The sequence below is a fragment of the Sturnus vulgaris genome, chromosome 15 (assembly GCF_052056855.1).
Source record: "Sturnus vulgaris isolate bStuVul1 chromosome 15, bStuVul1.hap1, whole genome shotgun sequence".
NCBI classification, from domain to species: Eukaryota; Metazoa; Chordata; class Aves; order Passeriformes; family Sturnidae; genus Sturnus; species Sturnus vulgaris.
The window spans coordinates 13,267,125-13,293,525 of NC_142257.1; the positions used below are offsets into that span (position 1 = coordinate 13,267,125).

At 39.5% G+C, this 26,401-nt stretch overlaps 1 protein-coding gene and 1 long non-coding RNA gene across 9 annotated transcripts in view; one reads left to right on the forward strand and one right to left on the reverse strand.

Moving 5' to 3' along the window:
* GABRB2 (gamma-aminobutyric acid type A receptor subunit beta2) overlaps positions 1–25,915 on the reverse strand; it is a 179,751-nt gene extending 153,836 nt beyond the window's left edge. For 2 of the 8 annotated variants that reach the window (XM_088173816.1, XM_088173810.1), the window contains exons 1-5: positions 5,372–5,519; positions 5,106–5,274; positions 4,085–4,317; positions 3,869–3,960; positions 2,902–2,969 (exon numbers count right to left, since the gene is read on the reverse strand). In XM_088173816.1, coding sequence (XP_088029942.1) covers positions 2,902–2,969; positions 3,869–3,960; positions 4,085–4,161 — 237 coding nt within the window. In that variant the 5' untranslated portion in view covers positions 4,162–4,317; positions 5,106–5,274; positions 5,372–5,519. The other 6 variants (XM_088173815.1, XM_088173809.1, XM_088173812.1 and 3 more) reach the window with 5 other exon arrangements.
* LOC148221999 (uncharacterized) lies at positions 13,093–25,602 on the forward strand. The gene is made up of 2 exons (XR_015807017.1): positions 13,093–24,533; positions 24,636–25,602. It is a non-coding gene; the product is annotated as an uncharacterized LOC148221999 (long non-coding RNA).
* Positions 25,916–26,401: the final 486 nt, after the last annotated feature.

Below are 26,401 nucleotides of genomic sequence, written 5' to 3' on the forward strand. Positions count from 1 at the left end.
GAAACCATTTCTGTAAACTCAGATAAATGCTAATTCAAGTTTCTGACTACCCAAGGTAAACATCTTTCAGTTTCAGCTTTGTTGCATAGAAGAAATAATTATAAGGCACCCGTAATGCCTCACACATGATGATGCAAGTACTTATCACCTCTAAGAATTCAAAGTCAACAATATTCTTGAACATCCTTAACATACTTTTACTTTCTATAAGAGCAAGTCTAAATCATCTTGTTCAACAAAGTGAAAACTTCATGATTTACTTAATGACACTGGAGTGACATAAACATTCTGCCTGAAGGGTGGCACAAGTTTATATGGTAGATGCATATATCAAGACTGAGAAAGAAATGTAATTTTAAAATAAATCAACATTAAAATTAATAAAAATTATCTCAAGCTGAATAACTATGATTATTTAGCCTTTCTCCCAAAGCAGAAGTTTGATCCCATTAATGTTAGTACATGAGTCCAGGCCTTTATCTAAAGTCAGTAGTGTTACCATGACTACAAAGCTACACACAGCAAGGCCATGCTTAGAAAAAAATAGGTCCATAAATCCAAAAGGTTGTTTCTGTGCCTCTTGTTATCTCAGAAGGCTTTGCATCAGCTAGCATTCCATGGTATTCTTCCTAGTTTCTACTCCAAATTCTGCTCAATTTGCAAACTAAAAACCCAGGTCTTGCATACTAAGTATTTTATTGTTTCCTTATATGTCTCTCTCCTCATTGATTTCAGGTTATATTCAGGGTATATAAGCACTTCCTATGTTATACAGGCCATTGGAAAATGACGTGTACATTTTGCAATTAAGCAGATTATAATCTTGGTTTGGAATCTCTTTTGAAACTGTAAACTAAAAAAACATTATGTAACGTGATTGCCTAGGTTTAAGAAACAGGTGGCTTCTTAGAGTAAAATATGTCCAGAGCTTAAATTCTTTAGGCAAATTAGTAGAACGAAACTGTCTATACATTCCCTCCTCTGAGTTCTGCAGATAGTCTGAAAAGATTTTTTTTCAGAAAGGTCAAACATTTCATTATAGAAACACAATAAACTGACTACAGAATACTAAAAATAATACTGCCTTACATAGTTTGGCTGTGTCAGATCTGATATGCTATCCCCTTTAATTGGAGGCCAAGTGTCAAGAAACCTTCAAAGAAACAAAGAAAAGATTCACAAGATGTATAAAAGTTTTTTCCACAAGAACCTTCTAGTTCTGAAGGAATGGGAGGATATAACACTGACCTGGTAGAGCGCAGTCCCAGCAAGAAACCTCACTGCTCAGGGCTGTCTAAGAAATAACTCTACGCCCTCATTTCTCCTACCCACAGTTCTCTTAATGAAAAACAAGTGGTTTAAAATACAGTGTACTTTTCTTCCTCTGCACTTAAAGCTCCCAAAGGTAGAACACTAGATAACAAGTCTAGTGATACAAAGTTTGGAAGCCCCTCTTAGCCACTTAGAAATTTTCCAGAAGTAATGTTTCAGAAGATGAAATTATTCAGGTTTCCTGGTATCCTGAAAAAGAGCAGCACCAAGCTCTCTGTCACCAACAGCTCCCTGTCACACAGTAAAATTACCTGTAATGTTATCCTCAAATTAGGCCAAGGGCTTTATTTTATATTATGAATAAACTTTTTTATTGACAAGACACAAGTCATGAAGTTTGAGAACGAATGTTTGTCAATTCATTCAGTGCAACATCTCTGAGAACCCAGTCATGACACTGAAGATTTAAATACTCTAGTAGTGCAATGATATTAAAACAACTGATAACTTTCCAGGTGTTATTTTCAAATGCACGATTACAGCTACAGCAATAGCCATAAAATCACATTTGTGTTTAGAAAGATGTTTGCTTGAAAGCTCTTCAAGAATAATGGAAAGTTTGCTTCAAACAACAAACTTTCATTCACAAATACGTGACAAAACCATATTTATTTTGCATCACTTTTGTATCCTGTGCTACTCTATTTCAGTGTCTTTTGTTGTTCATTATAAGCCTTTATGAGTGTTAGGGCAAATTCCGTGTCTTTTACCAATTAACATGCAAATTAAGACAAAAACTCCAAAACTTGACCCCAAACACTTCCAAATAATAAAAAGTAAAGTTTCATCTAAGTCAAGAACAGCTTCTTCTAAAGCATGAATCAGACTTGTCCAATTTTCACCACACCTCATTAGTCTCCCAGGTGACTGAAACACAGAAAGTGTTTCTACGTTCTGAACAAGTTCAGCATTTGAGCACAGTCAGTTCCAAGTATTTAGGTAAGAGAGACAAACATCTTGGAAAAATTAAACTTCTAAAATCATCGACCCTTTCATCACCATCCAAAACAAAGTCAGGCTAGGGGGAAAAAAGGGAAGTTTTGAACACACACAGAAGCAAAAACATCTTTTTTTTTTTTGTTTTTAATCGAAAATTTATTACTAAGAGACAACGGCAATTATTGATTTTGTTAGGTTTTTTTTTTTAGCAAGGCACAAAATAATGGCATCAGGAAAGGCACGAAACGGGGCGAGCGCGGAGCGGGGCGAGCGCGGCGCGTGCGCTGAGCGAGCGGGGCCGGCAGGGGGCGCCCTTGCTCGCGGCAAGGCGGCGAGGGCGGGAGCGCCCCCGGAGCTGCCGCAGGAGCGGCTCCGCGCAGCCCGGATCGGTGCAGCCGCTCCCCGCCCCGGCATCCACCACCGGCGAAGGAGGAAGGCCGCCCCCGACACTCCGCTGACCCCCGAGCAGCCGATGTGTCCCTCCCCGGCGCCTCCCTGGGGCACGAGGCCGTGCCGGGTCCCTGCACGTCCGCGGGCACCGCGCCGCCTTAGTAGAGGCGGGGGAAGCGACAGCCACCTCCTTGAGCAAGCAGCCCCTAGAGCAAGCAGCCCCAAACCTTAAGTACTCACCATATTGACTTCCGAGACCATATCTATACTGGCAATGTCTATGTTCATGCCAACAGCCACTGGGGGACCTGCAAACCGACAAGATGGTCCGCAATGTGATCTCTTAGAACTTAACTCATTCTTACCAGAGTTAGCATGGCGAACAGAGCGTACACATGAAACGACGTTTAAACATAACCAGAAATTCAGGAAGGAGGCATAAAGTGCTTCCCCCTCTCTTCCTCCCCAGCCCGCCTCAGTGGGTCCCACCGCACCCGCGGGACCATACGCTACCCAGGCCGCCGACCGCAGCCGTAGCGGTGCTTTTATGTAACACCGCACACGTGCCGGCACCGGTGCGCCCCGCTCCGCGCCCCTCCGCCGGCCTCCGCGGCCGCCACCCCCCTCGACACGCTCACGCTCAGCCCCGCGCCCCGGGGACGGCGAGCACCGAGCCCGGGGAAGGGTTTGGGGAGGAACAAAGTGGGGGGGAAAGGGCCACCTTCAGCGAACACCTCCGAAATAAACAAACTAGTTCGAAGTAGGAGCACTCAGGGGGTTAAATGACATTTTTGTATCAGTTAACAGCACATCTTGTACTCGAAAATAGTAACTGTGATCACAAGCACATTAGGCTGAAAGGAACAAACGTTGGGTGAACTTAAGAGAGGTTTGCATATCGATAAAACCAGCTAAACAAAGGTTTAATTCCAGGTTAGTAAAGTATCATCACACACACACACAACACAATGAGGGACCGATTACGAATATACAAGTATAATGATCGCATTAATTAAGTGATCGCTTTAAGAGCATCCTGTACTAAGAAAATTGAAAAACAACGGGCTTACTTTGGATCAGCTACAGGAAATGGCAACACACACACCCCCCAAAGCAACAGCACCCACAAGACGTTTGAAACCGCCCCCACAAACAACGCACCCAGCCCGGATATGCAACCTCTCTTATGCAAAAGCAGTAAAATTACCTCCAAAATCTGGTCTCAAGCGAATATCATAGCCCTTCAGCAGTCTATCCACGGTCTCTTTCACCAGTGACATATTACTAGGGTCATTGACACTGAAGAAAAAAGAAAGAATAATACTGTTTTATTTCTGATTTCTCAGCCCCCAGCTTTACATTCCTCTCCAGCAACATGCACTGCAATTCAAAGTAAAGGAAAAGAGATACCTTAATCACTTACCTCTGTGCACACACCGCAGCTATTATTAAAGGGAATGACCAAATCCCAAAGTATCCCTTTTTCCGGACTCTCAGCATCCCTTCAGCTTTTGATATGATTTAAGGTTTCAGTGAAGAGAAGAAGAGATCCAACTTATTCTGGCCAGTGCAGTAATTCTAATGTGAAGCGCATGCGCACGGTGTACCACAACATCAAAAGGAGCAGTGGTTGCTGCTGGAGATGGAGCAAATTTCCTTGAAAAAAAAATTAAAGGGGAAGAAAGAAATGCATTATAAAAAAAAAATAATAAAAAAAAAGGTAATCCACAGGAGGATCCAGTATATTTTTGTTGTCCTTTTTGTTATTATAGAGTATAAATCACAGCAAGAAGAGAAGTTTTAGTAGTTGCAGGGTACAGAGGCTTTGCAACCTAGTTTAAGCGTTGGGGGGGCTGGACGGACCTCGATTAAGCACAGGGAGAATAGTTAAAAAGGAGAATGCACTGCGTACGTATGGGGGCAGGTGGGGGGAGAAAGGGGGCAGCTTAACTTTTTAGTGCCTGGAAAGAACCACCTGAATCGAGGAGAGGTGCGGGCAAAGGAGCCGGCGCTGGCAACGGGGGCGGGCAGTGGGGGAGGAGGGAGATGAGCGCCTACAATATTTCTCACGGAGGAAAAAAAAAATGATGACGAATAGTTTCTTGTAAGAGGGGATCAGGCTGTTTCTTTCCTTACTATGATGCCAGACGCTATTCCAGGAGCAGAGGGACTGGGAACTGAGGGGGTCGCCGGCTGCGACCGCCGGCTCCCACGGGTCACTGGCTGGTGCCTTAGGGGCGGGCACGGTGCTCCGGCGACTCCGCTCCCCCCCCCGGCGCATTTTCCGTACATCGACCAATGTTTAACCCCACGGATGCGAGTTCTTCAGGTAGAACGAAACCTCCCCATGGAACTGAGGACGGGGGCCAAGGGGAAGAAAAATACCACCCTGAAAAGCTTTCAGTGACCATCCGGACCCGTTATAGGTGCATAAGCCCACTTACCTTAGTGGGTAAAACACCCAAGCTCTTCAAATGCAGCGTGTGATCCAGTTAATGCCTCCGAAGAAACCAGAAACCAGAGTGGAAAGCTGGTCTGGGGCTGCTTTGAGTGACATTTAAATCCTGAGCATAAAAAAAGATAGGAGAGAGAGAAAAGGGAAGAAAACAACCCCTGAAAAACAACAAACACCGGAGTTAAATTATTCCTCTCAAATCTGCTTTGTGCCCGTCGCTCCTTTTACACCACCTCCTCCTCCTCACGCACATACCCGCTCGGCCCCGTGGATCTGTGCCGCTTCACCGAGCGGATCTGGGCGTGCACACGTCCTCGGTCGGCCCGGGCGGAGCGGGGAAGGGATTGGGACTACTTTGGGCGTCAATTAACAAGAGAAATATTTAACTCGCTGCAGGAAGAGTGGAGGAGCTGGGAAAAAAAAAAAAAAAAAGAAAAAAAAAAAAAAGAAACAAAAAAAGAAACGGCGGGTGGTGGCGGGAGGACAAGGGTGAACGTGTTGCACAGATACCGAGGCGGGCTGGAGAGCCGCTCGCTCCCCGACACAGCGCGGTCCCCGGCGCGGGGCTGAGGCGCTCCAGAGCTCCTGCCCTGCACTACCCCGCCGCCCCCGGGCCGGCCGCCGCCTCCTGCTCCTCGGAAAAGCAGCGATTCTCCTCGCACGGCCGGGTCGGCCCCAGCCCACATCCAGGCGCGTCCTGGCTCGAGAGCAGGAGAGGCCAGGAAGGGTGCGGGGCAGGGAGAAGAGGCGGCGGCGACTCCCTGGGAAGGGCGAGGGGCGGAAGGGCTGTGGTGGGAGCGGACGGGAAAGCGGTGGGATGAAGTCTCACCTAGAGAGCCGGCGGAGTGGGATGGGTGGGGGGGGGGGGGGGGGGAGGGAGCCCCCAGAGACGGCAGGGCTGCTAAAAAAAATAAACAGCCAAACCACGAAGCAGTCAGCAGCCCCGAAAAGCAGGCAGCCATTTAATATAGAGCGACAGCTCCTTTGGCCGGAGCGCTCGGGAGCGGGGAAGCCCCGCAGCATCCACCTGCCGCTGCAGCGGGGCCGAGGCAGCCCCCGGCCTCCCCCCGCCGCCTGTCCTGCCAGCGGCCACCCTGGCACTGCTCCCAGCGGGGGGAACAAAGCCTGCCCCTTCTCCCCGCCCTGTCAGCGCCTTAAACCGCCGCGCTGTGCCTTTGAGCTCAAGTAAGTAGCTGTTCGGTTTTTCCTTCCAGAAACAAAATAGCCATCCTTTGGGGGGCCTGGGGGCAATTCGTCATGACGTTTTCACTACCTTTTCACATTTGTAACAATTGGAATTGCACAAAGTGAGAAAACACATTTTCCCAGCTGAAAAAGACAAGATTGTGTGGGTGTTAAATTTCTCATTGATGTATTCAATAGAAAAAGACCCCAAACAATTAAGTTAAAAAATGTTTAAGCATTTTTAAAATCAAAACACCTACGGCCCCATTTTTCAGTTTTTCATTCTGTGGCTGATTTTATAGAGCCACTCTCTCTGTTCACCAGCGGAGGTTTCTGTTCTCACACAGCCAGGCTGTTTTACTGCCAAACCTCTTGAAATACAGTCCTGAAAGGAAGATGGTGGATATTCTGTGCAGTGAATCATTTGACTTTAAATGTATAATAGGCACTTTTTTTTTTCTGCTTTCTGCAATCATATGATAAGACCAGGAGGTCTCAAGATAAAACACTTCAATCCTGCACTGTGAAATTCACCTGCAAGTGCTAACTTGGGACCACATCTGACACGCCTGAGCTATTTCTGAGTCTCTGTTATTAATTGTCATTACACCACAGAAATGTGTCATTTGCCTCATCTGAACATGATCAGATAGCAATATGAAACTGATGCTGAAGGCCGGTAATATTTGGTGCTGGACTGACAGGAATTTTTGATTTATATATTAAGAAGAATTCAAGCAATGCCAAAATATCTCTGATCTGGTGTATGCACTGATAGTCAGAGAAACTGTCTGACTATCCTAGCAAAAAGGAATTGAACATATCTCAAACAAATTCAATATGTGTGGATATCATGGTGCATTATGTGTGGAAAATTAATGTATGTCCTTGGGTTTTGGAAATTTAAAGGTTCTATTGAACCATGTTTGGATCGATCTGCATAACTCATTATTTTTGCTAACTGTAAATACACCAGTGTCTAAATGTGTCTGCAGCAGTAGCATTGTCTTACCAACACTGCAGGCTCTTGTATGTTAAGACAAGCCTATGGGGTAAGGGTTTCCTCATTATATATTGACAGTGTACAGAGTCATACAACACTTTTCCTTTTAGAAATACACTTTTGACAATACCACTTTTTCTCTGACCACAGAGTTGTGGTCTATCTCTGCCAGCTAGAATTTCTTATCACCTTAAAAATCTCCCACTTATTTTAAGCAAATTGTCAAAGAAATTGTTTCCCTCTTTTACTCTCTAGTGTCTGTGTGTTTGATTGAACGTATAGGAAATAACTGATGTGAACACCAGTATTGGCAAAATGCAGAACTGTTCATGTGACATGTTTAAGGATTGCAAAGATTTTGGGCGTCCTACAATGGGCAAACAACCTGGTTCCCAGCTGGATATAGTGGTTCTGGTTCTAAAAATATCTCAATTAGACTACAAGTACTGTAATCTCACAGAGAAGCCAGCAAAGACGGTCCTATTTTAAATGGCAGTTGCAGAGTATTTCGATTCTTAGCTTTCAAGATGGAACAAAAACACCCCTCAAAACTGAAATGCTCTTAAAGAATGGCCCACAGTTCTTGCTCTGCAGCATGTGATACTGTGCAAGAAATGGGCAATAAAGTAACATCGTACTTGTCCATCTTGTCAACCCTTGACTACAGCATTGTTTTCCTATCACCACAACTAATATCCCAGGCCACATACTAAGAACTCTAAAAGGTTTTCAAATTAGTTGCTGTACATGTGTTCATTATGCAAAATAAACTCTCAGATGGAGTAAGAGTTCCACTCTCTCAGAAGAGATACTGATTGATGATAGCAGAGTAGCCCTGGATCACAAATACTGTGATCAACAAGTGCAAAATCCCACTTAAAAAAATAAATTCTTTTCACCGCACCTCAGCAGGCTGTTGTATTCTGTCAAAGTGATGTTTCCTGAAATTTTTAGCATTTAGATAAGATGAAGCAGTATCAGAAATATGCCGGTGAAAGTTATTTCCATGTATCAGATAACATAAAATTATATAATTAACAGAAAAATGTTAATAATAAACTATTTTGATGCATAATTTCAATTTCCAAATCCTGCAAATCTATAAATTCTTGTGAAAGGCAACACAATATAGTCAACCATTGTAGAAATTTCCTGAACAAGATTTCAGTATACTTTATCTTGTCTCTTTACTTTCATTGTAGGTCTTCAGATGTAGTTTGTCACAGTCCATGAACCATACACTGTCCTATTAGCAATCAGTATGTTAGCATAAAGATACCTGTTACATCATATACATAGAAAAAAAAAATTATGCAAGTATCTTGATTCTGCTTTCCATGGGCAATGGAATTACTTTTTCATAGCCACAGTTTTCTGGGATTCACATCAACTTCAACTACAGTGTATCTAAAAGAACCCAAATTTACCAAACTGGTAAATTTATTGACAAAAGCAATTTTGTAAAACCTTCCAATTATACTGCTCTTGGCCCTTAAAAATATTATTTTCTCAGTATTGTACAGAAAATTAGTCCAATAAATTGCTCAGGAAACAAGTAACACTTGACAAGCATGACTGTCACTTAACTGTAAGAGAAGAGAAAATGGGAGGGGCAAATAATAATCTCTTCTTCGTTTGTGTAATTCTGTAGGACTTTAGATGCTAGAGCTCATATTTTTTTAATTCGGTAACTCACTACATGCATCTCCACAGGGTTAAAGACACTATAGGTAATACCTTAGCCCAGTTCTTGACTCAGGTAGTATTTCATGAGTCAAAGACCTGCTATATCTTTAAACAAAAATCTCTTGTGTAGTTTGAGATCAGCATAACTTAAGTGTATATTGAAGAAAGTATTTTAATGTGAAATTCAATTACAGATTAAAAAACAAAACAAAGCAAGGCAAGTAAAAGGTTGTGCAAAACATCCCCAAGTGCTTTTATTGCAGACAGTTGGAAGCAACTCAGTGGGAACTGGAACAAAATACAAAGTGTCAGGCACCTAGAATTACAATGGATTGAGAATTGAAGTCCTCTTATCAAATCATGAAATCACTGCAAAAAGCTACCCCATTTCCTTCAAGGTGGTGGAATAAATTAGTTTAACAGCAATATAGACAGCATTTTTTTAATTCCTTGATTTTAGCTACATTGGCACTTAGCTAAGAAATATCTGCAGCATCCACATCCTTTGATAGGAAGGCAGGGCAAGGCAGAATGAGTGATTGCATAGGGTAAGGGTAGTTAAACACTTAAAAGACAACAAAAAATGTGCACCAAGATTAGGTCACTCTGTGTCTAAATCTCCTTCATGATGTTTGTGTAAGATTTAGCCCTGAAAGCAGGCTGCAGAAATTTGTTTTTAAATTAATGGAGTGGCATTTTTCTGCATCAATTTTGGTTTTCCTTTCTAAGCTTTCTTGGTTTCCTAAATTTTTTGTATTCTGAAATACTGCTATAAAAATACATGAGGGTTTTAAAACTGTTAGGTTAGAAGCTTTTGATGAAAAAAAAATGAAAGTTTTCTTTTTAAAGCCATTCAGCTTTGAATATCAGTCTTGGATCTGGTATAACTGTGTGCAAGTTTTAAGATTAAAATAGTTTTAGCTGGATTTTTCTTCAGCTGGAAGTACTTCATTTTTTCAGAAAACTTCTCATTATTGCCACCACATTGACCAGGTGAGGGGGCAACAGGGGGACAACTCAATAGAAAGCATTTAAAGAGAAGTACTATCACTATTGTGAATTTAAACAGTAAAAAACCGGCATTTCAGGCATAAATTTTTAAGAAAGAATTGGAGTACAGAATTTTGTATCTGACTGTAAAACATATTACAGTCATCATTTTATTGGTGTTCTAGAAAGGGAGATGCAACTGCTTTCATCGAATGTAGAGTGTTATTAATTCATGCCTTCCTTGAGAACAGAGAAAACACAGTGCTTTTCACTGTTTTCCACTTTCTTGTACGGCCATCCCAAATGTACTTTTGTCCTATTCTTTACTTGCTACTCTGAAACCCCAATCCTAGTGAGGAGATGTCCCCCAGTGCTGCAGGAAGCGTAAGTACACGTTTTGTAGCACATTTGGCCCCTAACTAATCCTTTCTAATTAGGAGCATGCAGACCAAATGTTTCATGGAATCAATACTTGCTTTACCTGGGATCTGCCTCTGTTTCCAGATGTTAAAAGGGAGAAATTTCACTAAGAGATGTTTCTGCTCAGCAGCAACTGCCGAGTCTGAATAAAACCACTTTTGCTGAGTTGAGAGTGTTTTTAAAGAGCTGTATTATCCTCTACAGAAAGAGTATTGTTGCCTAAAGGTTATAGCATGGAGATGGGCTGAGGGCCAGTGAAGATGGCAGGGCACTTGTGTTGCAATTCAGGCCTAGAGGACATTATGATAATCCTGGGAAAATTCAGAATGCCAGGACAGGGAAAAAAAACAAGCACACAAACCAATCACAGAACTTATTGTGGAATAATCCTTTTCAAGAAGCTATACACAGCAAAAACCTCTAGGAATACTGTCAGTATTTACCACTTTGCATTCAAACTAGAGGATGTCTTAGATCCTCTAAGGTCCTTAGTCTTTCAAACTAGATGTCTTATTAGAGAGGTCAAAGACACTGGTTTGCTCAGTCCTCAAGTAGTGATAAGGGGAGCTCAGAGAGGGTGTGAAGCATTGATGAATTTGTTTTATGTTACCACCCCACTAATGCCTAGGGATGTTTTGTATTGATTCCATACAAGCCAATCATAAGGTCACTTCAACAACTCCTATTGTTCACTTTGCCAGACATGGGCAGTTCAGTGAAATCTCAAACAGGGTGACAAAATTGTCTTCAGAGCCATTTTGAAGAACTATGAATGAACTAGTCAGAAATGAGTCTGTCACTGGAAGCAGAACAGCAGCTCTGGGTAGTCATAGTAATCAAGGTATTAACTTTATAAATTTATTCTCATATGTGGCAAAAGCAGCCGAGTAATACCCATACTTGATGTTGTTACACAGCAAATTAAAAGTACTGCTTTGCATTTAATCTCTTACTTTGGCAACTTTGGACATTTCTTGCCAGTGTAAATCAGGAACAACTCTACAAGTTTTACACCATTACAAAAAAAAAAAAAAAAAAACCCAAATCCACACACATGCTCCCCAAGAAATGATCTAAAAATAGAGTTAAGGGGGAAACCTCTGCAGAGTAAAATAATCATGCCATTTTGATTATATGTTTGCCTTAGTTTTGGTGGCACACATCTGTTTAGCTCACTGTGAGCAATGCTTTATGCAACTTCCACAACAGATCTTGATAATCCTAACTCTATACACGAATTACTTGCATATTCATTCTACTTCAGAGTTCAAGCTTAGAAGAAGCTGGATCTGCCTTTCAACTACCTCTTCATTGCTCCAGTTATACTTTATAAATACAGATAATCTGCATCACCATAAAGCATCAAGAATCACTTGAGCATGTTAAGGACTTGTGAGTTAAACAAGTTCTTCTCTAGTTTCTTAAATTTTAAGTCCAGTTTAAATTTTTTCCGTTTCAAGCTTGACCATCTCCTTCCCAGTATTAGTCCCTTTTATAACGTTTCACACTAAGTCAGAGATCCAGTTGACACTTTCAAAACTTTCTGTTTGGACTATGGCTAAGCATTCTCATAGGGGCAAGGCTGATGGATGTTGCTGTCATTCATTTGCGATTCTTTTGTTTTTTCTGAACCTATTAGTTTTCTAGTTATGCTGTGGGTCCACAAGGGAACATGCTGTGCACACAGATTTGGCCATTACTACTACAAATAATTCTGCAAGAATTGCCTTTTTTTTTCTTAAGGTCATTGAAATATAAAAGCTTATTACGATTCTAATTAACATTCCCTCTACAATCAAAATTATTCTTTCACTTCAAATTTGGTTTTGAGGAAAAAATTAAACAACTACCTTCCATTTCCTTCTCCTTCAAACAGTATCAATAATAAATGTATTTGCAACAACAAACTTCTTTCTTGCATGTAATGCAAGCGCTGCAGTGTCATGGGTTAGAATAGCCTATTAACCCTTTCTTTCAAGAAAAGGAATTTCAAATTCTCATTCCTGAAGCCTGCATCTGAACAGTATAATAAATCCTTTTGAAATACATGCATTTGTACAAGAAATAAAGAAGTAACTGACGCGGCCCGCCTCCTCCCCCCTGCACCAACTCGCCCAGCTAGCTCCTGAAGGCGAGACCAGCGCCGAGAGTGGCCCACTTCCAGGATTCAGGGGAACCCGGAATGTGGGTAGGGCTCTGAACCCTAACGGCCATACACGCATCCAGGGAGGAGCAAAGGATTGAGAGAGTCCTTCTGAGGTTCCGGGGAAGCAGGATTTATTGAGGGAGGGAAGACAATTGGGACCGGGGGAAGGGAACCACAAACGGCAAGGAACACAGCTGTGCAACAACTTAACTAGGGGCCCTCCCCCAAGGGAGGGTACAATACAGCAACCAATTGCTACAGTTTGGGGGTGTAACATAAGGCAGGGCTGATTATACATACAACCAATAGGGGAAACATAGGCGGGGAAATACATGTAACATCAAATCATATGCTAAGAAGGGGATGACTGATACAGAAGATACTAGAAGGATAGGAGGGGCTAGGAGGGATTGACAATCTCCGGGGCAGGGACTAGAGTGAGGGACAGGGAAGGTTCTGGAAGGTGGATTGGGACTTGGGTTGATTGATCAAGGGAAGGCAGGAATTAGGGCAACTGAATTATACCGGGGGGGGGGGGGGCTACAAACAATGGAACAAACCATCTAATAACAATAAAATAACGCAGTACAACAAGTAACAACATCTGAGAATGTGAGAAGATTTTGGTGTGCTTCTAAGGGATTAGAACAAAGTTTGCACTTTGAAAACATGATAAGATAAATATTTTCAGCCAACAGCAAAAGACACAAATACATAAACAGGTTTCTGAAGGAAATCAGGGTTCATGTAAACATATGGGAATACATAGTGAGTTCATATTGTATAAAAAAGTTAGACAGTTGTATATACCATGCATTCTGAAAACAAAAATAGAAATTACAAGTCAAAGGTTGTTTATTAATGTTACCCTCAGCACTTTTTTGCATTGCCCTGATGGCAATGCCTCCATTAATGCCTATGTGTACACAATCTAGCAGTGCAATATTTTGGAGGTCACACCAAGTTCTATTGTCTGAATATGGTTCAGTATCAATGTGACATGAGAAGTGCAACTGTCTGTCCTCCCCACTCCAACAATGCTGCCTTTTTTTCCTTCACTAGATGGGCACTGGACTGGTCCATGAAATATCTGGTTCTGTGCACCTGAGAAATAACTTAGAATAAAATGGTCTTCCTTGGGCCAATTTAGAGTGATTTCTAAGTAAACAATATTGTATATGTCAGTCTTATGTCAGAATCTAGGTATGTCCATACTACATGATCCAAGTTGGAGAATACTTGTACAGTTGAGAGTGTTTGCTCATTTTCATAGAAATTAGAATAACCTCTAACAAAGCTTGTTAGGACAACTATCATACCAAATATATCACAGCATAAATTCGAAAGACAATTTTGAAAGTAATAAACAATTGCATCTTGCAAGAGCTTGGTCTGAAGCATAGAAGAGAAAAAGCTATTCTTGACTTTGCCTTAAGTAACTTTCTGAAACAATTCCTGTAAGTTAATATGATTGACCTACTAGAGAAAAAAACCTAATATAATAAAATTTGACGTATTTTTTGAAACCAAACTAAGTGGTACTTTGAAACACTGGAATTCAGGAGCCAAATTCTTTTTAAATGATTAGGCTACAGCAGTTTGAAAGATAATGAAGTAAAAATAATAGAAAACTAAAATCCATAGGAAGCAGCCTGGACACCATGCTGTTAGGCAGTCAGGGGAAAGTTCTGGAAACTCAGGTATACTAAATCAACAAAAATGTAATGAACAGAGTAGGTTTAAATAGAAAGTAGTTTAAATATAAAATTGGCTTTCAAGACACTTTTTATCAATGAAACTCAGATTTCAGCAGCAAGTAAGATTCCTAACATTGGCTGCCTAGGAGGCTATAATTCCAATACGATTACTCAAAATAAGAACCAAATACAGTAAAAACCAAACTTTGGAAGCTTAGCAGAATGCATGTGGGATGTCAGTACCCCCAGAGATCTTTCAGTGAGACAATCATTTTACTTGCTTTTTAGACATATGTGAATATGAGAAACCCATACACAGTGCTGAAGTAAAAAGTAGCTTTTGAGGCATTCCCAAAGATTGCAGATATCAAAAAGCCTGCAAGTTGTGGGTATAATAAGAAGACTGAAGTAGTGAATTGCCTCTGAATTTTGTACCTTTCAAAATACACATTTCCACTACTGCATTCTTGGAGGGGCTTCTTGTGGAGTTATATTTATCCCTAGTATCAGGAGCTCAGCTCTAGCAGGATGAACCTCAGCATGCACTAATTAGTCAGGGTCCTCAAAAAGCCCTTGCAGGCCATGCTCAGCCCTTTGATGCTGCAGATACTGCTGGCATTTGAAACACACACCAGCCAAAACAGTTCATTTGGTCTTGTTGCAACTGCACTAGAGAAGACCCTGCAAAAAGATGCATTTTGCCCTTGTGTGCAGGTGTCAATGTGCTTGAAAAAAAGACACAAGGCAATTAGTGATGAACATATACAATTTTTCCATGTTATGTGATATCTTAATTATATCTTCTCTATTTATGTATATAGAGAGAACATGTACCTGTATCATGTCTTCTGGTTTTTTCTTTGCTTTACTTCAGCTGGAAGTTGTGTGTTATACACAAAACAACTGCATAATGAATAACAAAAGCATGTTACTTAATTCTCTTGCAGGAAACCAGCAATTACTGTATACTGACTGTTCAAGGGTGTTATTTTTGTAAACAAAAAAGAAACTAAATGAGCATAGAATTCATCATTAGGAAATTGTCTCTTATTCAATTAATACACATTCAAGAGAGGCCCACATGCATGTGCATGTGCAGTGAAGTACTGCAGGAAAATAGGAAGAGATCTCCCAGGGTGCAGCATACCCTGCTTTCTCTACCATATGCTTCTAAATATGTTCCTCTGTGTCACTACAGTCACAAGGCAATTTGCTGATTCTTGGCAGATTGATTCTGATGCATTTAAAACACACAATTCCTAAAGAATAGGTTTTTCCTTATCAAAAAAAAGCAAAAAACCAACAAGCAAACAAACCTGCCAAATCACCAAACCACCCAAAGAGAAACCGTCTTATGAAAGTGATCAGTGAATTCTGGCCACAGGTAAATACTTCCAAAATCTGGAATAATCTACCCTTTCCAAATTATGGTCTCAACAAGGTCCTGAAAAACACAGCTTGAAAAACTTGAGAGACTCCATGGTGCATGAAACATATCAGGTGTATTTATCTGGTTGAGGTAGTACAGACAAGAGTTATTATAAATATAAAGAAAGCATGAAAGATACAGGGAAACCATAAACTTTTTTGAGACTAGCCTAAATTTGGATAAAAGAAACTAATGCATTTTCAAGAAGAAAATGCTAGAGGAAGGCTAAGGTATTAAAATAATAAGCTACTGGTAAAACAGAGATTTTAAATAATATACTAAAATTTACATTTATGGTGTACATTTTCAGTGCTGTTCCATAAAGCTGTACAACAAATTGATGAAGAAACTGTTCTTAAAAAGAGACTTTTAAAGGCCTTCCAAATAGTTGTAGAACAAGGTACCACTAATTGAGAGGACATGGGATAATGGAAGAAAAATTAAGTGGTTTATATGAAATTCAGGATCTATTAATACATTTTAAGATGTGTGTGTGTGTGGTGTGTGTGTTATAAAAAAGAATAAAGATGAAAAAGGAGGAATATAGCATCTACCAGTAGTAACTGAGATTAGAAATACAAGAGTTGAAAGATTAGCAATCACTTTTAGAAACTCTTTGGAACTGAAGAGGTAGCAGTTGAACTGGAAACCAGTGATTTGTTTCAGTACTTTGAACAGCTTTCTTAAAATTATCTAAAATAGTTGCACATCTGCAAGTTCTATGTGTCTTTACTGTGGGCTTTAAAAACACAAATTTCAGCTTGCTTCCTAAACTTAAAATGAGTAGGAATGCTTTTTCCAAGAACTCAGGAACCTGAATTTCCAACCACACAGCCTGAGGTTTTCCTGAGAACTGGGTGGATTTGCAGAAAATAAAATGTTCTAGTGAGTAGCATTCCTTTGCCCAGCCATGAATACCAGAATATTTTGTTCTGTTTTATCTAAACTTTTGCAGTCACTGACATCCTAATTACAAACTGTACTGGAAAGTAGTTTTAAAACCAGTTCTATGAACTAGCAAATTTTAAAAAAAGTTGAATCCAATGGGCAGAAATAATAATTAAAATGTGTATAAATTTTCAGTGTTATTCAAGAAACAGGCTTGGAAATAGATACACTCGTTAGACCACAACCTATGTGATATAATAGATTTATTTTTTACAATTCCAAACAATTAATTCCTAATATAGAACCTTTTTATAAATGGCTGTTTCAAAATATGTGCAGAAAAAAGTCCATCTGCAAATAAGATAAATCAGGGAGGTAGTGAGTATTCACTGGGTAGATATGATTTATTTCTACTGTGCTTTAGATAATCTATCAAAACTTATCACATATAATGTAGAAAAGATGGAATCTATGTTAAGAAGATTTTAGCATTTAGAAGGCTCAATATAATTCTTTTTGCAAAGCAAATATGGTAAAGGGAGTGTAAGGAGGATTTTGGTTACAACTTGACAGTGACTTCTGCCATAATATCATGACTCTTAGAAATTAATCATGTCCATTTTGAGAAATTCAACCATGTTATAAAAATCTCAGAGAAATTGAGCTGTCTTAGTTTATATTCATAACAAATCACATGATGTGCAACACATTCTCTTGACTTAAATTCTAAACAAACAAGGCCTTAGTTCTAAAATAACACATAATAACAAACTATTCAGTGACCACTGATAGCATCAGCAATATAGGGCATTGCTGGAGACTTATTTTTTTTTCCCATGTTTGAAGAGTAGCTTTCTGTTCCTCAGAAAAATACACAATTGAATATTTGAATATGAGGCTTTTATTGTGCATCTGTAAATAAATCTGCTGAATACTACACTGCTTCCACTAAGTGTCCACCTATAACTATTGTGATTTACCTCGCTGTCCTTGGCACCAGTGAGTCCCTGGCCTTAAGACTAGTCTTTTCTTCACACTCAAAATTTCCAAAGTAACAAAAATTCTTATTCAAGCATTTTTAGAATGTTTCCACCTTCAACAACAGGAAATAATGTAGAATATTTCTCAATACACTGTTCAAAGAGATTGGTATATAAAGTAATTTTTTAGATAAAGAAATTGCAAACTTTTTGCACACTCAAAATTGCATTCCAGTTATTCCATGACAACACTAACACTTGGTATCTAATTTTTTCTTCCAGAAATTTTTGTTCAGTTTTATCTATGCACATATTTCTCTGGCTATTCACATTTAAAGATCTTTTTGAGACCATTTTGAAAATGCAGCCGGTAATGAGAGGAATGATTAAGAGGCCTAGTAGTTTGCTATTAGCATATGGAAAAGTGAAACAATTTCCATCTGCATACCTATTTTTATCTCTCTATTTCTTCTCCTGCCCTTAAAGTAGAACTATTACATTAGGTAATCTGCCTTGTTAAGGCATTTAAGCCATTGGAAAAACAATCCAAAGTGAGAAGCATCCTATGATTGCTGATGGAACTGCCCAGAGAAGCAGTGTCTCATTTACACATTATCATCTTTGTGCTACCACAGAAGGAGCAGCACAGTTGTCTCAACTGACAACTTTGATTTTAAATTGGGGTAGTGGGGGTTGGTCAAATAATTTGATAGTATTTCAACATTTCAAAATAAAGATGTGTACAAAGATGTCACATATTAACAGAAAGTACATTAACTGCTATGTGTTGTATGCTAAGGATTTCCTCCAAGTTCATAATTTAACATTTTGGATTTGAGTCTATCACAAATAAATAGTATTTGAAAATTGATTGTGAATATTCAATGCAGGACATCAGGCCTAATCTCCAGCCTGCAACGTTAAATCTGCTAACAGTTTCTTATTAAGCACCAGACCAAAAAAAAATTAAAATCCATTTTTAATTAGACTATCCAATGCTTAGGAGAATTAACAGATTGAACAATAGTGACAACCTAAAACAAAATTACAATCATTTCCAAAACAACATGCATACTAAAACTCCCAAACTTCATCACATTCTGAAGTACTGGCTTTGAATTTCTTGGGTTTAGGTTGATCCCAGCAAAAAATTAGCATTGCTTTCCCTCCTTTATACATTGTCTCTTTATTAAAAGGGCACAAAGGCTCTGACACATCATCTGCAGATGGCATCTTTCATTTAAAAAGCATCAGTGGACTGAAGGAATTTCTGAATTCCCTGTTTACTGCCTGACCATGCCTGAGTCAGCCAAAGATATCCTCAAACCACACCTCAGCACCTACCATCACACCAGCTTCAGTCAGAAGAGCTATAAGAACTTAGAGAAGTTTGAATCATGTAGCTTTCCTACATTCTACAAGAAAATGCCTGCTTATTACTGTGAGGTAGGAATTTAAAATTAAAATACCTAATGATGTTACTTTAGCGCAAGTGGTTTTATAACTTTTAAGCCACTGTAAATTATTGCTACTCTGAGCATACCTTTGGAAAGCAAAGAGCGGGAGGCAGGTATCCTTTCTCCATTCTGTAAGCAAGTTTTGGCATTTATTTTAATAGATTGTAATAATATATTCAAAAAGTACTTACACAATTTGAATCAAATATTTTTTGAACATCAAGATAGCAGTCAAGCATGTGTGTTTCCATGGAAAAAAAAAAACAAACCACAAAACAATAGAAACCTAAAAATAACTCCCCACACACAACAGCCTGATCAATGTTGCTTGCCTGTGACTATGAAATATAGTAATGAGACCAAACAACATGAAAGACAAAGCTACTTTTAGAGAGCTAGATTTTTCTTATACTGCAAATAGAATACTCTCTCCAGAGCAGTATGTATAACACAATAAACTGAACACGGGCTTCAGAGTGGCACATAGAAAGGTACTAAATGAGTAGCAAGCAGCCTCTGAACTATTTTAGTACCTGAATATAATCCAGTTAGTATAATACAAAACATAACTTGCCTAATTTCAGGTAAAAGGGAGAGAAAACCATGTTTCATAGCAGCATCTTCATCGACAAGGAAAAGCATTTCCCTTTGGATTTGCCTCTTTCCTTTTGAAAAAAAAATATTTCCATTTTATCAATGTCTATCATCAAATATGGGCTACAAGGAGCATCCCTGCCCTTTCTTACATAAATCCAGTCAGGAAAATATTTAGTTTCACAGAAACTACAGGTCTGTACACAGCCTAAACAGAATTAAACATTGATAGACAATCAATGACTTGAGGGTGTTTATTTGTTTTGGTTTGTGGTTTTTTGTTATTGGGTTTTATATTCACCAGCAGCTGTTACAGCTGCTTTGTATCTTCCAGTTCATCACAGTGATGTTTCCTAGGATGCAAGTATGAACTGATGCAAGTACGATTAGGCTGAGAATTTTGCAGCTCTCTTAATGGAGAGATGATGACTGAAGTCAGGCACAACCTGCCAGGTACCACTAAGCTAAGTCAGCTTGTTTCTGCTAACTGGTGAAGTGTTACAGGACAAAATTTCCAGTCTAACTGCATATTCAGAACTCCATCTGTTAAGTGCTGTGGTATCATCACTGTTTCACAGACGGCCATAGGGACTTGCTGCTACCAGAAGCACCTAATACCCTATGGATCACTTGGTACACAAGGATGCTGTTTCAAACCTGCCTGACACAGCAGCTCTTTATCTGGGGCATGTGTTTCAGTACCTCCCAAATTTTTAACACATGACATGCCCAAGTAAATCTTTGAGGAATGGATAAGGTACAGACAAAGGGAAAATGCTTAAACTATATTTTGTTATGCAAGTTAAAAAAATTCTTCCTCACTTCCAAATCTAATTAATTTCAAAATTAGTTGAGAGCCTCAAATCTTTACAAAGTGAGTTGGCGCAGGATGTAGATTGTAGTTCAATTCAGGTGTGCCTAGTCCTGTGCACAACAGGACACAGCTGGGGGCACCACAGAACCTTAGAAACAGAGAACAACAGCAAAAAAATTGTAAAGAGAAAATCTGAAGCAAGAGAGCAAGAAGCAGCAGAGAAAGCAAATTTAGAGCTTGTCCAGGGGACAGAGTGCAATGGAACAAGCAGAGATAGACCAGGCAGAAAACCAGGCAGCAGCAGTTGCTGCCTTAATGCAGTGCTGAGTTTTCTTGGCAGGTGACACCTGATGGTACTCATCTGTGTCAGAATCTGATTTAAAACACTTAATTATCCATTGGAGAAAGCACTAAGCAACATTCCAGGCCCTTGAGATTCCATTAAGGAATTCTGCACCAGCATCAGGACTTTATAGAATTAGAGATATAGAAGAAATGTCATAAAGGCAATACTGCAAACCAAGTAAAAGTAAATATTTGTTCAATTTAAGGAAGAGTAGATCTTAAGCAGGAGGAGAAAATAAAACAATATTTTATAGCTCTTACAATGAAGGAAACAGTTGGATGGTTGGTATGAAGCTAATGATATGAATTTGTATAATATTGAACAAAGTTTCCATGAGAAAGAAAGACTGAATGAAGCAACCTGAACCTTTATATAAGATGCAAACTTTATGAATAGAGGACTAAAAAATCGTCAATAAAGCATTACATAACAACAGTAACTGAGATGCTAAATGTCTTAGGTTATAATGTAAGGTGTAATCAAAAGCATGTACTCTATTACCATCTACATAAGCTGTTAAGATAAGCGGGACGGTGTTCTTTATCCTCTCCATAACTCATATCTGGTGTGGGGAGGGGAAGCTATGTGCACTAATGGGCCATCAAGTCTCACTGCATGACTTATAAAATTGCATCATCCCATTGTGAGATGCTCCACCCAGGGGGAGGAATCAAGCATTCCTACTTGAATATAATCTGGGTTTGGAACACCATGAGAGTACTACCACTGGATTCCCAGATGACAAGAGCTCGATAACCACCACTGGACCTCCAGAGAAGAGCCAGACTTTACTACAGGATCACTGCTTAAACAGAATCACATTCATCATTCCAACAGGACTGTAGCCACCGTTTAGTTGGAGTGCTACCACCACCTTGACCAACAGGGAGTCAGTTCTTGTCTTAGGTTACAATGTGAGATGCAACCAAAACTATGAATTCTATCACCATCTTCATAAGATGGTAGGATAAATTGGAAATTCTCTGGATGAGAAACAAACACATATATAATTGGTATTACTGCTGCTGGTGGTCACCAGAATTAAAATACCTTTAAATTTAAATTTTAAATCCATTTAAATTAGGATGCAGATGGAAATTAATCACTTGTTTTAGAAGGTCAAGAACAGAATTTTAGTTGTAAATGTGTATTTCATGCTCTAAGAAAGCCAGGAAGGTTCATCCCTGAAAAGGTCTACAGAACAGTTCTTGAACACCAATCAAGAATGTATAGGTACAGCAACACGTCAGGAGAATTTCCTCATGGCAGATTGGCAAACAATCTTATGCAGCCAGAGTAGTCAAATGTTATTATGTTTTCAAACGCTGCAATTGAACCTATTCTGGACTTTGCTAACTATTCTGAACCAATTTCTTTCAACATGAACAAACAGGTAGCACTCCCCATTTTCAGTACTTACCAAAGGGTCTCTTTCCCTCCAAATAAAAATGCTTTGTTTGGCAAAAAAACTTTAGGAAAACACAGACTGAAAATTCAAAGGTTGCTAAAGACTGGAATACTAAAAGTTCCAAGTTTATGGTAGTGCTAGAAAGTGACCACTTCATTTCAGTGATCAGGTGATGGTGGAAATTACATTAATTTAAAAAGTGAAGGAGATAGTAAGTAATAGAAATTAAAAGTTATGTGGCATGGATAAATTAGAAATACTATCCTTAGCCCAAAAATCTTAAGATATTTAAGCATATTCCTAATTTTCAAGTTTGATTTTAGGATTAGTGGTACAAAAAATTTTAATAAGCTCTATTCTTCATGTTTCAATAAGAAGTATAATCATCTCAATCCACTCTGTCTCAGTTTGACTTTAGGATCCTCTCCCAGAAAATCAGACTCCTAAGTCAATTCTGTAATTTTTAATTAATAATAAATTTTGGAAGTTTTTTTTTAAATTAAAATTTGAAACCCTTTATAAAGGAGAAAAAAATAGCCACAGTATAAATACAGTAACAAATTATATCATTCATAGCATAATAATTAGAGATACAATTTTAAAATGTATAACCAGTAATGCTTTATATATATAAAAAAATACAAACAACAACAACAAAGCACAAACAAAAACCTCCTAAAGAATACTAAAGGAGAGGAATCACAATCTCCTGTTTGCTAGTATTAACCTTCTAATAAGTAATGGAAAACTGGAGTAACTCCAGCAGATTAGAAGAGAGGCAATGTTGTGCCTATACTAAAATACTAAAAATGTCAAAAGGGATAAATCAGGTAACCACAGGCAAGATGCCTAACTTCAGTTCTTGGCAACATAAAGGAAAGCGGCTGTAACAGTTTGACAAATTACAGAAAAATATTTAATTCCCAGCTAAATTATTTTAGAGGCAATTGGTCTGGATTAAAAGCTTGATTTTTTTCTTTCAAAAGATTACAAACTTTGTTGATGAAGGTAAGCATGTACATGTAATAAACTTAGTTGTTGCGAAGCATCACAAAAAAGCAGAATTCAGTATTGTACTCCATCCATGCAGAAAAAAATTTTGATTGCTCTGGAGGGTTAGCCCTTAAATTCCCGAGACTTTCTGCTTTAAAAGACTGAGTGATAGTAGCTGCAGCTGAGCTGAGATTGGAGATACCTGTGTCTGGCTGACTGTGCTTAAAGTCTGACTAGCCCAGCTAGTGAGGAAAGTTGTGAGAAATACGACAGAATTTACTTCAGATTCATTTTTTCACACAACAAATAATAGCTTAAAAAGTTGCACCGAAAATTATTCGATAAGAATATTTCTGATTTGGAGATCGGCTTTGAATATTTTTGACCACCTTGAAACAAGAAATCAGAGAAGACTTCTGTGGCCACCACTGAAAACTCCCAAAGGGGAATCTGCACCCTGCTTCAATACATGCATTTTAATAAAAGTTTACTTATTTTGTCTTGTCCTGTCCAGGGCAAAATAGAGCAAATGACTTACAGGATAGACAAACCAAGTGTCTGTCCAGCTGCTGGTCTTGAAACAGGCTGGGATTTGGTTTGCTTGTTGTATTTCAGTATTCACTTAAAATGAGAGGGGCATCAAGTACCAACAAGTTCATTAGTAGGATAACGAGTAATGGAAACCAATGGCTAGAAGCTACAGTCAGATAAACATTAGCTGGAAATAAGACACAGTTTTCAGTGAGATGATTCATAGCATAGGATAAATCAGGCTGGAAGATACCTCCGTAGTCATTTAGCACAATCTCCTGGTAAAAAACAGATCAGCTCTGATGACTCAGGGTTTGTCCAGTCTGGTCTTGAAAGCTTACAAAGGTGGAGACTGAAAAAGCTCCTTGGCAGCTATTCTATTGCTATTCACTACTATCAGGGCTGAGCATAGAGGTAAAGCTATACTATAGCTATACATTTTTTTTTTTATTGAAAAAATGTCTACAATTCTGAGAATATTTGAGTCATTCAAGGATGCAAATGAAATGCTACTAATACAGGAGCAGCTGAAAAATAAAGATATGTTGGGGGCTGGGTTTTCTGTCCTTTTCTTTCCTTGTTACTTGTGGAATTTTTTCCCATTGAGTTGCTAAGAGACACTGACGGCTGGGTGTTTGAGACATTCGGGAGGGGGAACTCCTCTGTTTTTTGGGAGTTTCTCTCGGAGGGTCAGAGACATTGTGAGATTAGAAGCAGGTAAAGGACGGGGGCTGGGGCAGCTGCGGATCTTTTTGCTCTCTCTCTTTGGAATCGGAGAAGGACGGCCAGGCTGTCGCTTACTGAGGGGAGAATTCACTGGCACCTGAAGGACCTACCACCATCTGCTCAGGTACCCGGGAATCCTGAGCCCACCTCTCCCTGCCCTGCTGGGAGCCCGGCCGCCGCTGCCTGCCGCTTCTCCGACACTGTTCCGGGTTTCTCTACGCTGCAGCTCCGCACCGCCCTGCCCTGCTGGGACGCCCTGCAGAAGCTCCAACTACTGCCACGGAGTTCTCTAATACATCTCGCCCACCGCCAGCCCGGGACACTTTGCTCATTCCTGCCGTTCCAGCTTAGTGCTTTTGCATAGTTCTGCAGGGGCGCCTCTCCTCCATCCTTCCCGTCTCGGCCGAGAAGGCTGTCACAGGGTCCCTGGTTCTGTAATTAATTCCATAGTTGTTTTGTTTGCCTTGTTATACATACTAGTAAAGAACTGTTATTTCTACCCTCATATCTTTGCCTGAGAGCCCCTTAATTTCAAATTTACAGTAATTCGGAGGGAGGGGCTTTCCATTCTCCATTCCGCTGGAGGGTCCTGCCTTTCCTAGCAGACACCTGTCTTTCAAACCGAGACAAGATACTAATCTCTAAATGCTACAGTAGTTTTACTTTAAATCCATTCTTTACTCCTAATACAATCACAGAAGCATCTAAGAGTAATTTGGGCCATTAACTCTTTGCCATGTCATATCAACTCTTTGCTAAAACCAGGTATTTGTGTAGGCAATGATGGTCAAGTAACATCAGATACTGAAGGTGACACCAAAGCATAGGGGAAATACGTTATCAATCATGACTTTCTAAAGACATTCTCAAGACAATGACTGTTTCATGCTATACAAGTTGCTCTTTTCAAAAATAACTGAAAATTTTGACATAAGGAGGCCTTAGTCACCAACAGATTTTTGGTTGAAAAGATGTATTCCTACATGGTTAAAAAAAATGTTCGTAAAACACAAGATATTGAATGCATAACTCTGCAGGCTATCACTATTCATCAACTCATCAATGGAAGCAGGACAGGCTATTAAACAATTCTGGTATCAGTTCTTAAGACATAAGAAATGGAAGCATATAAGCAGCTCAGGGGATGTGAACTTCTATTCCTCCAACAATAAAAAATTATATTTTGTAACATATCTAAGAAATTATTTATTGTTTCAGTATGGGGTTCTGGGTTTGTTGGAGTGGGGGGGGGGAGGTTTTTCTTGTTCCTTCCTCTCAGATATACTGTGAATGTCCTACAGTAGAAACAACCAGGAAGAAAAAGGAAAACCAAGGCACATCCCCAAAAACACTATCGTTTCTACAAAGAGGAAATTTGCAATCCATTAGTCATTCTAGTCAAACTTCCAAGGCATTGCAGATTTACTCTTTCATGTAGCTTACTTCAAAATAAAAGAATATTAAATTGTGAATTTAGTTCTACTTACGTGTGCAACCTATGTAATGTCTGGCACTTGAAACTGCCCACGACTTTAATAATCAATTGGAGGAAGCAGCCAATCACATTTCTCCCCATGACAGTTTCCAAGGTAACCAGCAAAGATACTGGCATGGGCTGCATGCAGCACAAAAATGCACAAAAGCACTGCTACATCGCCACGTTTCTCAATACTTTGGATTGTATATTATACAATGCTAAAAATCCCCTAAATTAGTATTGACAAAACCAGTAGCAAAAAGACCAAAGCAGAATTAAAAGACAGTGATGTCAAAATTCTGTCTGCAGTAATTCAGGAAGATTACAGAGACTTCTTGAAGCTCTGCTTTTCATCAGCTACAGTATGCACCCCTCCATTCCCTGGTCAGCTACAGAAAATGAGAGCTGCAGCTCATTAATTACTATTAGGACACCTCTGTTTTGTTCCTGTAAATACTTTACTTAATTGATATTTGTTTATGAACTGCTGTCATCATGAGACAGTATGACAAACT